The sequence below is a fragment of the Phlebotomus papatasi genome, chromosome 1, assembly GCF_024763615.1.
Source record: "Phlebotomus papatasi isolate M1 chromosome 1, Ppap_2.1, whole genome shotgun sequence".
In the NCBI taxonomy this organism is placed as follows: Eukaryota; Metazoa; Arthropoda; class Insecta; order Diptera; family Psychodidae; genus Phlebotomus; species Phlebotomus papatasi.
Genome location: NC_077222.1, coordinates 90,241,435 through 90,255,301, shown reverse-complemented (window position 1 = coordinate 90,255,301; position 13,867 = coordinate 90,241,435). Strand labels below are relative to the sequence as shown.

The following is a 13,867-nucleotide window of genomic DNA, read 5'->3' as shown; positions in this document are numbered from 1 at the left end:
TTTGCGACATGTTAGTAGGAACGTGCTATTTTTTAAGAATAAGAATCATAGAAGTAGAGCTCCCACGGGTTGGATTTCCAAATTTGATCAGCAAATATATAACCAGCAAATAATTCGAGTTGATCAGTAAAAAATAAAAAAAATTAATCAGCAAAAAATTAAAAATGATCAGTAAAAAGAAGATATGGTTAGTAAAAAATTAAAAATGAGCAGTAAAAATATTCGAGTTGATAAGCAAAAAATTAAAAATGAGCAGCAGAAAAAAATTTAAAATGAGCAGTAAAAAATTAAAAGTGGTCAGCAAAAAATTAAATATGATCAGTAGAAATATTCGTATTGATCAGTGAAATATTAAAAAGTGGTCAGAAAAAAATTAAAAAGGAGCAGTAAAAAATAAAAATTAATCAGCAAAAAATTAAAAGAGGTCAGTAAAAAATTAAAAGTGGCCAGTAAAAAATAAAAATCGGTCAGTAAAAAATTAAAAATGAGCAGTAAAAGATAAAAATTGGTTAGTAAAATATTAAAAGTGAACAGTAAAAAATTGAATGTGGTCAGTAAAAAATTAAAAGTGGTCAGTAAAACATTAAATGTGATCAGTAAATAATTAAAAGTGGCCAGTAAAAATTTAAGAGTGAATGATCAGTAAGAAATTAAAATTGGTCAGTAAAAAATTAAAATCGGTCAGTAAAAATTTAAATTGGTCAGCAAAGAATAAAAAGCCAGTGATAATCCTAAATCAGCTTATAGAGGTGCATTTCCATCGAGATCGGAAATCTTCTTTTTCTTCCATTTTTTTACACTTTTGTTTTTCCCAGTTTTTTCTTTGAAATCTTTGTCTTCGGTAACTTTTGTTTTTTGAAAACTTTGTCTTTGGAAATCTTGTCTTTCATACATTTTTCACAATTTTCATAAATTTTGTCTGTAACATTTTGTCTGTGCACAAACATATTTTATAACTTTCCAAAAATTTCCCTTTTGTCAAAAAATTTTCATTTGCCCCAAAGGACGAAACTAAAAACTTCCCAAAACACTGAGAATTTCCCTTTGCCCCAAAGTACGAAACTAAAAACCTGCCAAAAACAAGAAAATTTCGTTTTGACTCAAAGGATGAAACTAAAAATTTCCCAAAACACAGAAAATTTTCCTTTGCCCAAAATGACGAAACTAAAAATTTCCCAAAACACAGAAAATATCCCTTTGCGCCAAAGGACGAAACTAAAAACCTCCTAAAAAACAGAAAATTTCCCTTTGTCTCGACAGGCGATACTGTTAACTTCCCAAAACACCCTTGTCCCAAAAGACGAAACTAAAAATTTCCCAAAATACAGAAAATTTCCCTTTGCCCCAAAGGACGAAACAAAAATTTTCCAAAACAGAAAATTTCCCTTTGCCCTGAAGGGAAATTTTCAACTTTTTTATTTTTCACTGATCACTTTTTATTTTCTACTGATCAAATTTTATTTTTTACTGCTCATTTTTAATTTTTTACTGAGCATTTTTAATTTTTTACTGACCACTTTTTATTTTCTACTGACCACACTTTTGATTTTTGCTGATCAAACTACTGCAGACCAACAGGAAGATGATTAACAAAAATATCGAGATGTCTGCAAGTGCAAGTGTATGTAGAGACAACTGATATGTACAATAAATGTAAAGAAGAAAGAAATAAAGTCGTTCACATCTTTAAATTATCTTCTTTTATTTAACTTCGACTTTCGACTCTTTTAAAGTTCAAGGTAATTTTTCCCTCGTCTTCGTACGCGTTCACCCAAATCTCGAAATCCTATTTTCCTAACGACCCCCTTGACTTTCTTCAGATTTTTTTTCTCGCGAAACTTAAAATCATTAAATGTGTTTAATTTTAGACTAGAGTATGTGTGATGCGAATATCTTTCATTTTTTATCCATAAATTTGTACCCAGTTTGTATACAAATCAAAAATGAAGGGAGAATCACACCACGCATAAGCTATAGCAACCTTACTCTGAATTTTATTTTGGCGCCATCCGAAATTTCGGATCCCGCCAAACCCGAGTAGCCATTTTGATGACGTAGATAGTCTCACTGTGACGTCGCTGATTTTAGTGATTCACCTTATAGGGAGGTGAAGTGTGAATGTAAACACCTTGGCTTTTAAGGACGGTGAAAAATTGTTTTCCAATTATTCACCGGACGCGCTTCGATCAAGGATCGAACCGAGGGCCTCTGCGTCACAAAGCCAACACTTTGCCTATTGAGCTACCGAGACCCCTTCAATAGTCCACGCTACTTTTTCCATTTTTGTTTGACAGATTACTTGGAGAAAAAAACCTACACGTGCCAACTGTGATTCGGTCAGTTTTCGAGCTATGTAGTGCTGCCAACTTTGTACGCAGAGGGGAAATGCGAGAGAGAGGCAAGATAAAACAATTGCTATCTTTTTTTTTGCCATTCTCGCAGTTCAGAAAGTATTAACACTTGGAAGGACCCTAGTGGCAGCCGCTGCCAATTTAATTTTCAATTTTATTCTTTATAGTGAAGAATATATTATTTCGCCTGGAGACCCGATTGAATGCGTGCAGAATTTATCTGGCTATTTTTTCGTTATAAAATTTTTAATAAAAATTAAATATTAATGTAAATATATTGCAAAAACAAAAAACTGCACTCGGAAGGACCAAGTGGCAGTAGCTGCCATATGCATTTTATATGGCAGTTTGACGTTCTGCAGATGTAATTTTCTTGATTGTTAGTGTATAAAAGCCTTAAAAGAACAAATTGAAAGTGTTTTTGCAAATTATTGAGAAGAATTATGGGAAATATTGAATTGGGAAATATGTATGAAATATGAATAATTATGGGAATTATTCAATTTTTCTCTTATTTACCAAAGCTCAAAATCCATTTTGTTAAGCGAAGTTAATAGAAAATAGTTAATAGTATTAACTATTGTTCATATGTTGAATTTTTGCTTTGAAAAATAAGAGAAAAATTGAAATATTCAAAGGCTGCCGCATTCAAAGGCAGACCACTTTCCCTGACGCCATGATTCTGATAAAAATGAAAATATCGAATGGTTAAAAATCTTTAGATACAGTACCCAAGGAGGTGAAATTTCTGATTCAGACACCAGAAAAGAACTGACTGAGGCTCCGAATGTTAAAATATATGTAAAAATATTAAAATATTATGTAAAATCCGATAAGTGGCAGCGGCTGCCACTTGGTCCTTCCGTGACACTTTTAGTTAGGGTTCTTCGAAGTGTTAATCTTAATATTAATCTTATATGTGACATGGCCATGAATCGGACGATGTACACTTCGCACGCTGCCCGAATGAAAGCCTCTTGAACTTGAAATATAAATCCAGTATGAATGATTGGAGGCTTTTAGATAATTTACAATGCGGATTTTTTTTTTAGTATTAGTCCCGGTCTGCGGAAATGCAGGAATGCCTGATATCGATAAGTCGAAAGGATTTGTATACGGTGAACCCGGTGAACACAAAGGCTATTGTGCAATCTAAATGTGCAACGAAATGTTTTTTCAAGCCTATAATTTTTAGCGCGCGATTAGTATATGACGATGCTGAGTCAATTTCAAATCAATTCAATTTATTCTCTTCACTTATGCCTGGTTGCGGCTGCCGACAGGCTTCACTACCAATCCTATCAGCTAAATGGCACAAACCACTGAATCATTGATCGTATATGCCGAAATTTCTTCATGTCGTAACACTTTTACAATTTCAATCCTTTCAATAATAAAAAATGTGAATGATAGTCGCGCGGTATCAGGAGTAAGCATGGTGAGGGATAAGTCTCATCTTGGCCAAGAATTTATGTGTTCTTTAAAATGAAATGTATGGATATGGGAGGACAAGAAGAGGTTATAGTAGGAATATCAGAAAGACACAGATCACCCATTCAAAGGTATCACCACGACCCAAGCATCCAGGGGCACCTCCGTCACCCTAGAGGCCTAATTCAGAGCTAGATACCCTATCAGCAGAGTAGTCCATGAGGTGGATAAGATTAGATTGTACAGGAAGTGGTACGATCTGTGGGCTGCAGAGACCTAAGCTCTATTTGAGTCCTTTATGTCTACACAACAAACCTTACTCCTCTTTTAAAACCTGGCTGAACTGCAGAACATGCTCATCTGCTTAGTCTTAGTCCATGAGGTAGAAATGTAAAGGATGACAGCAATGGTCTGTCATACCGGCTTATCGTCATATTGGAGTCATATCATGTTCACTCATTCCGTTCTTAAGATTTCATTCCAGAACAATTTCCCGACTACTATAAGTGTCAAGAAAGCTGCTCCTTGATTATTCTATAACAATCTATTTTTTATAAAAAAAATGATTTATAAAATGTTTAAATAAAGGCTTTAATATAATATTTCAACAAAAAAAAATTAATTTTTAATTTTCTTTGTGAAAAGAAATTAATTCAGCCAATTCAGCAAAGTTTTAATAATAATATAATGATAATGCTGTCACAATATTCCATGAAGGAACAAGTCCTTCCTGCAAGGGAATTTCTAGACATGCATTATTGTTTTTTCTTGTACGGGATGAGATTGTCAGTCCCATGCCCCGTGGAATTAAGTGCAGCGAAGCTCACTGGAAACAATCCGAATACCTTTAACGCCAGAAAAATTCCTGGTGACCTAAAGGCCTTATTATTTTATAATAATGCATTTTATTTTCAAGAAATTATTGTGAATAAACAAATTAAGATAGAAAATTCAAACCAAAAGAAAATGAAAGAATATTAAATTCTCTAACTTTTAGGCATAGTTATTTGACATATAAAATGCTCTATTAAAGTGGGAAAATTACTAGAAGATGGAAAAAACACAGAAAAATGCACCATTTTAGGTGCCCTTTTTCAAAAAAATTTTAAAAAATATACTTTAATTTCATCGTAGGTGCTTGATATGTTCACAAGAGTTATAGAGGATGAAATTACGCGTCAGTTTAGCTTTATGTGACTACCACCGGATAATTATAACCGGAGATATGAATTGTTGAATTTTATAAAACAGAAAAAAACAAAAAATGCTTTTCCAAAAAAATCTAGAGGTGACCCGTACAAACGGATTGCAGATTTGAGGTCCTTAAATGACCCTCTAACAAGTTTTGGCACTCTCGTCAAAGACACCCACAAAAAGGTAAATTTTGTCGCACCGTGTAATTAAAAGGGAAGATAATAATTTTCCAGAGTTAGTGAGTTAATGATCTCGATCCATGACCAGAGAACCCACGGAGACTTCGCTGGGGAATCCACGAGAAATTCGGGGAATCCAGGGAATATAGTCTTATCATTATTTAGATTATAATTACGTCAAGATGCCTCTCGACTTCTTAACCCTTTAACGACGAGACAGTTTTCGCGGACCGAAAATCAGTAATAAAAATGAAACCAATGAACAAAACCAGTAAAAGGTCTTATAACTGGCCTTCGAAAAGCCAACAGAGTCTGATTTGGTGTATTTTTTGTCTCTATGAACGATATTGATAAAAATAGCCTAAAAATTTAAATAATTTTTCTGACAATACTAATGAGAGATAATTTCAATCTAATGAAAAATATTATGTTTGAGTATTCTAGTTTCTTTTCCCAAAACGGTTTTGCTTAAAAATAAATTGGAAGTATAAAAAAATATTTAAAATTAATTTTCATTATGAGAATTTAAAAATTAGTAATTTTTGAGCTTAAAAATTGACTGAAATGGTACGATCAGTTTGTTATACTTGATGATGATTTAAAACACGGATTATGACGTATGTTTGGATTTATTCAATTGTAACTTCACACGACGTTTCTGAGATGCTTGTCTCCTTCTTCAGGTATGGAGATAATTGGGATAAATCGGGTCACAAGGGATTTCTGATACTAACACTTTGCAACACTCATAGCACATGGACACCATGATAGTCAAATGCAGTGTGAAGTTACAATTGAATAAATCCAAACATAGGTCATAATCCGTGTTTTAAATCATCATTAAAAATTTACTATATAGAAAAAAGCTGGAGACTTTCAAAAAATGTCCTAGATTCCTTCAACCTTCTTTTTTGCAATAATGTACAAACATAGAGAAAAAATAACTTTATGTAGTTAGGAAAAAATATTTTCTTTATGGGACACCGGTGTTCCAATCGTCCTTAAAGGGTTAACTTGGGCGTTCGTCGCAAAAAAAAAGAATTCTATTGCGAACAGCATTTATTTTAAAATGTGGTTAAGAAAATTTTTACATTCCGTCTACTAAGGAGGTAAGACCACATTGAAAGTCTTAAAATTCAGCTTAGGCTGTTTGCCAGGGAAAAGTGAGGCACCATTGAATGTGGGGCAGCTTTGAAATTGGGATTTTTCTCCTATGTTTAAGCAGAATTTGGCCAATATAATTTAGCTTCTTAATCCTTTTTTCCAGCTAAATTATATAATGATAAGGCTAAATTGTATTTAAAAATAGATGAAAATCCCAATTTCAAAGATGCCCCACTTTTGAAGATGCCTCACTTTCCCCTATTAATTTTTCTTGCTTTCATCTCTCCAACGGATTTATGCTTTTAGATTCTTCCACCAGTAAGTCGAGTAATCCTTCATCACCATAACCCTGGAAGATTTGAAAAATTAAATTCAGAAGGAATTAAAAAAAAACATTCTAATTTAGTTTTTGTACTACCGGAATTTCACTTTTCCATTCCCTTCGATGGGAGAGTTCCATTTGAGCTCAACGGATTTTTTATCTTCACGATCTGCTTGCATAATTGCATTGCACTGCTGCATTGGGTTTCCTTGGAGTCCTTGTTGCCAAGACCCAATCGGATCGTTAGTTTGCTCATCGAATGCCCGAACGTAGAATCCACGGATAGCATCTTCATCTCCACTAATTGAAACTAAATAAATCACAAATTTAATACACTTCTGAAGATTTTTCACTAGGGTCGGATGAACGGCTGTTCGACAGGGAACCCCTATTGAGACTTTTTTCAAAATGTTGAAAATTATTTAATGTATCTAGTAAAATATAAGTTATATAATGTTTTTCTGTAATGTACCTTTTACTATTAACAGAGATGTTAAAATTTCATATCCCAAATGGTACAGAGTAGGGTGTCAATGGGTGCTGACACGAGTTCTTAAAGTGTCAATAGATGTTCCTTTCACCTAATTGTTCATTAAACTTACTCGTAGTGGTGGTTCCAGGACCATACTCGTAGCTTGAAGCACTTAGTTTGTACGGGATTGTGTCCTCAGGTTGGGCAGGAACTCCATGGAAGTTGTCGAAATCACAAGAGAACTTTGCAAAAACCTGCATAGAGCACAGGCTGATAATTAAGAAAATCGGCAACATGATTGCGATTCAAAGACGAATACTTGACTAAGAATTAATTCAAATCTTCTGCAATTTATAAGCCATTGAAAGTTCAAAAGTTCAGTGTATGTTTACATTTTCGCTGCAATTCTGGAGAATTTTGCTATCACTCAATTATTTTAAACATAAAAATCCTGATAACCTGGTTTTTCCCACAGATTAAAAGTCAATTGTCAATTGGTCGACTCAGTTCCCACAGCCTCATTATTTGCATTTGTCCATGGGAGAACATATTTTTATAAATGGGGTGATAAAGTGTTACGGCTTTGCGATAGGCTAAACCTCATGATTTCAAAGCTGTATTATATCAAAATGGCTGAGTATTAGGGGAAGGTTTTGATGGATCGCATATACGCCACCTTCAAACACTTCTTATTTCTCCCTTATTCCTTTATGAATCTCATCTATGGCTATATACTTTAATATTTTAATAGCTACACTCAGAAAAAGGCAGTTCTAACTTTGTATGGGATCTGCAAAAATACAGCTCTTGTCTGTAAGAATATTTTAAGAGCCGAATCAACCTAAAGATGTCGTGCTTTGAATTAAGAGCTGCGTTCTAAAACAGATCAACTAAGAGCTGAAGTGTCTTGAGCGAAGTACCGTCTCTATAGAAAATTTCCAGTGACTTTCAGTGTTGTCAAATGGCAGACAAAATAATTCACAGTGCAATTAATTCGCAAAGTTGTGATTGTTTTCGCGAGCTTTTTTAATAAAATTATAGTGCAAATTATGGGGAAAAGCCTCTATAAGTGGTGAAGTGTCTTGTGGTGTAAAAAATACAGTGTCGATAAGAATTATGTGGAAATTTGGTGAATTGACGCTTGTAAAATAGGAAAATATTTTTTCCTGAAAAATAAAATATTGTGCCCCATAAGCTCGCTCAAGTGTCTGGAGGAAAGATTTAAAGATTTTTGTGAGGTGGTTCAGGTGAAAAAAAATTGTAAACATGTCGGGCATCTCGTTTAACGATAGTCGGATGGAGAAATATCTTCCCAATTGTGAGTTTTCATTTAGTTAAAAATTGATCAATTTCGCTTAGATTTTAGGAAAAAAATACTGAAAGTGAAATATTATAAAATAAGAAGTGTAAACGTTGGTAATTCAATAAAAAAAAACGAAAAATTCTGTTGATTTTTTTAATTGTGAGTGTACGTCAATATTGTTGCGATACAGCAGAAAAAATCTGATACTAGAATCAAAACTCGTCATGCTTTGCTCCAAGAACTGCTTTCCTTTTTTCCTAGTTTCAGGTGCAAAAATTAAAAACAAGTCCAAAACTGTAATTTTGATTAGGGTAAAGTGGTACAAGTTGGACAGGTCTTTTTTTTCTTGATAAATTTAGTACTTCATTTTTATTTGTATATTTTTAATGCTTTAGTTTCATAATTTGGTTCCTTGTGCTTAAAAAAATTAGTGCTGTATTTATCAAGAAAAAATCCCTGTCGAACTTGTACCGGCGAATTGTCCAAATTGTAACACAATGTCCAACTTGTATCACTTTACCCTACTTCATACAATTTTGCACAATTAATATGACTTTTCTGAAAAACTACTATCACATGGCGTAGAGGAGTTATAAGGGTTTTTATTTATGTAAAAACCTTTTTTGCTAAAGGAATTCCTTTTTGTCGGTGGAAGAAAATTCAAAACTTGACTTACATTGATGAATCGCGCATCGAAGAGATTGAATCTTCAAACATTTTTCAGGAAACTTCACAATTGATGCGATTCTCTCATAATCACATCAATTGTAAGTCTCCAATTTGATCCAATTATGTAGTAAAATTTAAAAAAAAAACCTTAAAGTCGATAAACATGATGTAATTTGACTTAAATAGACTGCAGTTGAGTATTGAGTAATTGTAGGGTAAAAGTCCTAATTCAAAACAATTTTCAGACGCTTTAACTTTGACAGAAGATTCAACACATTAAGTTCATATTTTTTTCTGAAGAGAATTACATAAATTTGCTCCTTTACTCTTCTAGAATGTTACTGTTTGGTGAAAATTCTTTAGATATAATTTGAAAACTTCTTAAATACAAGAAAAATACGTGAGTGTAAAATGCTTCTATTGGAAACAAATTAATCCAAATGGAGACAAGGGAAAGTTTTTAATTGGAGACAAAAAATGTAAGTGAAACCGTGATGAAAGGCTTCCAAAACCTTGTTGAATTGTTCTTGAATGCAGGATTTGTTCTTATTTCTGGTCTTATCTCCTTTACTATCTAAAACAATAGGAAAATCTCTCAAAAAAAAATCATATTTCTAGGGTTTCCTATTGAAGCATTTGCAGACATTTCAGAAAAACCCTTTTTGTTCACGAAATAGGTAATTATTTCATTTGAAAACTTCACGTACCGTTAACAATAAAGGTTAGCACTTAAATTAACTAAAATTAGTCAGAAATATGACATAAATGTTAAACAAAACGAATAAACAACAGTCACTTTATTGTGGTTTTCATTGGAAAACATGGTCGATCTTTTTTCTGAGAAATTAACAAATTAAAATTCGTGAATATGAATGGATTTTCGCTTTATTTGGAGCAAAATTAACTAAATAATGAAAATGTGGTATAGGAATTATATAAATGGGCCAATCCATCTCAAGACGACCATAGGGGTACCCTTCATGGTCTTGGATGTTTTTGAATTTTACATATGTTAAAGTATACGATAAAATAATATACCCCTATTTTTTTTTCGTCTGAAAAAAATTCCTGGCCGGAGATACATGGCGTCAAAGATGGCGCCTCGCGCTTCATTCCTCAATTGTGATTTTTGGCAAATATTTTAAAATGCTCTATTTCGGGAACGGGTTGAGATTTCTTCTTACTCTTTTTTTTATTTGAAAGATAATTTTATACTCTTTAAAACGATATACTTGATTTTGCATTATCTGCTTAAGTTTTTTTTGTAACGGTCTTTTAAAAAATTTTTGAAAAAATTTAAAAATTAATTTTTCTCAAAAACCCCATTCTCAAAAATTTTGATTTTTTTACTGTTGATCAATAACATTGAGCACTACATTCCCTGAAAAGGCGAGCTTCCACTTTTGCACTTACTTTTTTTTAAAAATATTTGAAAAATTACCATATTTTCAAAATTAAAAATAACCAGTTAAACTCAAAATTTTGAGTTCAACTTTTCAGAGAATATAGTACTCCACAATACTTATAAACAGCCAAAAAATCAAAATTTTTCGTAATCAAGTTTTTGAAAAAAATTTTTTTTTTGATTTTTAAATAAAAATGTCTTTTATTGACAAAAATAAGCCTTTAAATCATATTAAACACATGTACTAATTATGTTTTTTTTGTTTTCTTTTAGTTTTTCAAAAAAAAAAAATTTGGAAATTTTTTTGGATTATTTTTGAAAAATTAAAAAAAAATTTTTTTTTGAAATTCCGTTTAAAAAAAAATCTACATATTGACACATGTGTCAAATGTATCTTAAAGTTTGATTTTTGTCAATAAAAGACATTTTTATTTAAAAATCAAAAAAAAATTTTTCAAAAACTTGATTTCGAAAAATTTTGATTTTTTGGCTGTTTATAAGTATTGTGGAGTACTATATTCCCTGAAAAGTTGAACTCAAAATTTTGAGTTTAACTGGTTATTTTTAATTTTGAAAATATGGTAATTTTTTAAATATTTTTAAAAAAAAGTAAGTGCAAAAGTGGAAGCTCGCCTTTTCAGGGAATATAGTACTCAATGTTATTGATCAACAGTAAAAAAATCAAAATGTTTGAGAATGGGGTTTTTGAAAAAAATTAATTTTTAAGTTTTTTCAAAATTTTTTTAAAAGACCGTTACAAAAAAACTTAAGCAGATAATGCAAAATCAAGTATATCGTTTTAAAGAGTATAAAATTATCTTTCAAATAAAAAAAAGAGTAAGAAGAAATCTCAACCCGTTCCCGAAATAGAGCATTTTAAAATATTTGCTAAAAATCACATTTGAGGAATGAAGCGCGAGGCGCCATCTTTGACGCCATGTATCTCCGGCCACGATTTTTTTTCGGACGAAAAAAAAATAGGGGTATATTATTTTATCGTGTACTTTAACATATGTAAAATTCAAAAACATCTAAGACCATGACCCCTCGATTTTCGATTTTTTCGGTCGTTTTGAGATGGATTGGCCCAAATATAATTTACTGTATTTATCATGAAAACAGTGACGTTACCATTTGGAGTAGCGAAAAAATTCCATTTGGAGCAGGTTTTGAATTAGCTTAATTTACCATAAAAGTAATTTTGCATTACTTTTTTGAAAATATTTTTCAAGCTTGCACCAACTGAATGTTCAATGAAAGAATCACATGTACGATAAACTTTCATAGCGCTTTCATAAGTGATTTTTGAACATATTTCACATAAACGCACATTTATGTTGTTTTTCATGTTAACCATTTAAGGACGAATGGGACAACGGTGTTCCAAAAACAGAAACTAATTTTTCGGGATATTTAGAGGACAAAATAAACTTTCTATAGTCAGAAAAAAATGGTTTTGTTTTTGGGACGACCGGTGTCCCACTCGTCCTCTTAAAGCGTTAAAGGAAACTCAATATCTGTGCTAAATCCTAATTCCTGCAGCTGTGGGAATGAGGGAAACTTTAGTGGTGTGCATTCAAAAACGTTTTTGAATATAGGGGGAAGTGGGATTATTTTGAGCTATCACTGAGAAAAAAAAGTGGGTGCGATTAACTTTTTCCTCATAACTTTAACAGTTTTTGGGAGTAAAAATATATCAACATTATTTAGTGTTAATTTTACACCTTTTTAAGTGTAAAATTAACATGAAAAAGGGTAACTTTGACCCATAATACACCTAAGAAGCATAATATTTACACCGATTTCGGATCAATAATGCTGGGTAAAATTAACATTTCCGGAATGTTATTTTAACTTTTTCGGATCACTTTCAGTGTATTGAGCTACATTGATATTCGATTTTTTCGCATATTTCTGAAGGAAGCTAGGCCTTACAATTATTTTATTTAGTCTTGTTTTATATATATAAATTTTATTACGTTGAAACCCAGTTTTCTTAAGAAACATGTGAAAAAGTTGTATATCAATGTAGCCCCATAGCTAAAAAAAAAAGTAGCCCCATCTCTCCCTATCCGGCTCCGTATAGAGGAATAATGGAGCTGTGTGGTCTTCTCGCTTGCAGCAATTTAGTCACTTTTAATTTAAGCTTTAAAAAACTTACTGACTTAGTGAACTTTTAGTGAACGTGGTGAGATCAAGGCTTTTCAAGAAAACATTTACCAGATTAACAGTTTTCCAGAGTAAAATTCTCATGGAACCAAGCAAAAAGTGGTTTTTATTGTCACGAAAACATGTTTTAGAAAAATTCCAAAAAAGTGATATTAAAGCGTTTTATTCCTTTAACAAACCTTTAATCAAGTAGATTAGAGTTCAATGTAAATTAAACAGTGATGTGCAACTTTTAGCGTTCGGCGCAAAATTTACGGTGAAAATAGGGTGCTCTATGATGACATGAATTGTGTACGAAGATAGAAACTTCATTGATATTTCATACAAATCGCCACTATTTTTTCATTTTCTTCTACAGGAGAATCTAAGGATTTCCTGGGATTTTGTAAGGTGGGATTATGAGCGTTATACGTAAAAGATTTTGTGGCATAGTAGAGGAATCGATACGGTCTGCTTGATAGTCAGAAAATAAATCACTCAACTTGAACATCATTTTTGTGTGCGAACCCGCAAATCCTTCCCCTGTAGCAAATAGCTGGAGATTGCAAAAAAAAAAATCCTAGATTCATGCAACCTTTTTGTAATTATGTACATATTTAAGAAAAAAACAACTTTAGATAGTGTAGATCGTATGGCTGATTCGACAATTCTTAACCCAGTCGACGGCCAAACCCACCAATTCCAATCCTTCATTCCTATGACACACTCAATCCATCATTGCTAGGCGGGTGATGAAAGTGGCTGGAGTCTTTGTTTTTTGTTTGATTCAGTTATCTCCGTACTTCATTGAATCAGCATCAGTCGCCGTGGACAGTTCACTCCGAGGGAGTTTAACCCTTTAACGACGAGACACTTTTTACGGACTGAAAATGAACAATAAAAATTAAACTGAGAAACATAATCAATGATAAGTCTTACATCTAACCTTGAAAAGTCCAAAGAGTCTGATTCGGTGTATTTGTGCTTCTATGAACGATAGGGACAAAAATAGCCCAAAAATTTAAGTAATTTTTCTGACAATACCAATGAATAATATTCTTCGCTTTAATGAAAAATATTACGTATGAGTATTGTAGTTTTTATTGTCAAAGGGGATTTGCTTAAAAAAAATTGAAAGTATAAAAAATAAATAAAATAAATTATGAATGTAAGAATTTAAAAAACCGCCATTTTTGAGCTTAAATATTTACTACATAGCAAATAGCTAGAGACTTGCAAAAAATATTCTAGATTCCTTCAACCTTCTACTTTACAATTATGTACAGACA

General features: G+C 32.2%; 1 protein-coding gene across 1 annotated transcript; it reads right to left on the bottom strand.

Annotated features, from left to right (window-relative positions):
• Positions 1-6,196: 6,196 nt before the first annotated feature.
• Positions 6,197-7,388, bottom strand: LOC129809699 (putative defense protein 1). Its single transcript, XM_055859732.1, has 3 exons — positions 7,184-7,388; positions 6,678-6,891; positions 6,197-6,608 (listed from the first exon to the last, which is right to left on the bottom strand). The coding sequence occupies exons 1-3, from the start codon at positions 7,347-7,349 to the stop codon at positions 6,554-6,556; spliced, it is 435 nt and encodes a 144-aa protein (XP_055715707.1). The 5' UTR covers positions 7,350-7,388; the 3' UTR covers positions 6,197-6,553.
• Positions 7,389-13,867: the final 6,479 nt, after the last annotated feature.

Coding starts and splice junctions, on each gene's coding strand:
- LOC129809699 (XM_055859732.1), bottom strand. CDS start 7,349: ATGTTGCCGATTTTCTTAATTATCAGCCTGTGCTCTATGCAGGTTTTT. Junction 6,892..7,183: donor TCCTGGAACCACCACTACGA/GTAAGTTTAATG, acceptor TGATTTATTTAG/TTTCAATTAGTGGAGATGAA. Junction 6,609..6,677: donor AATGGAAAAGTGAAATTCCG/GTAGTACAAAAA, acceptor CAAATCTTCCAG/GGTTATGGTGATGAAGGATT.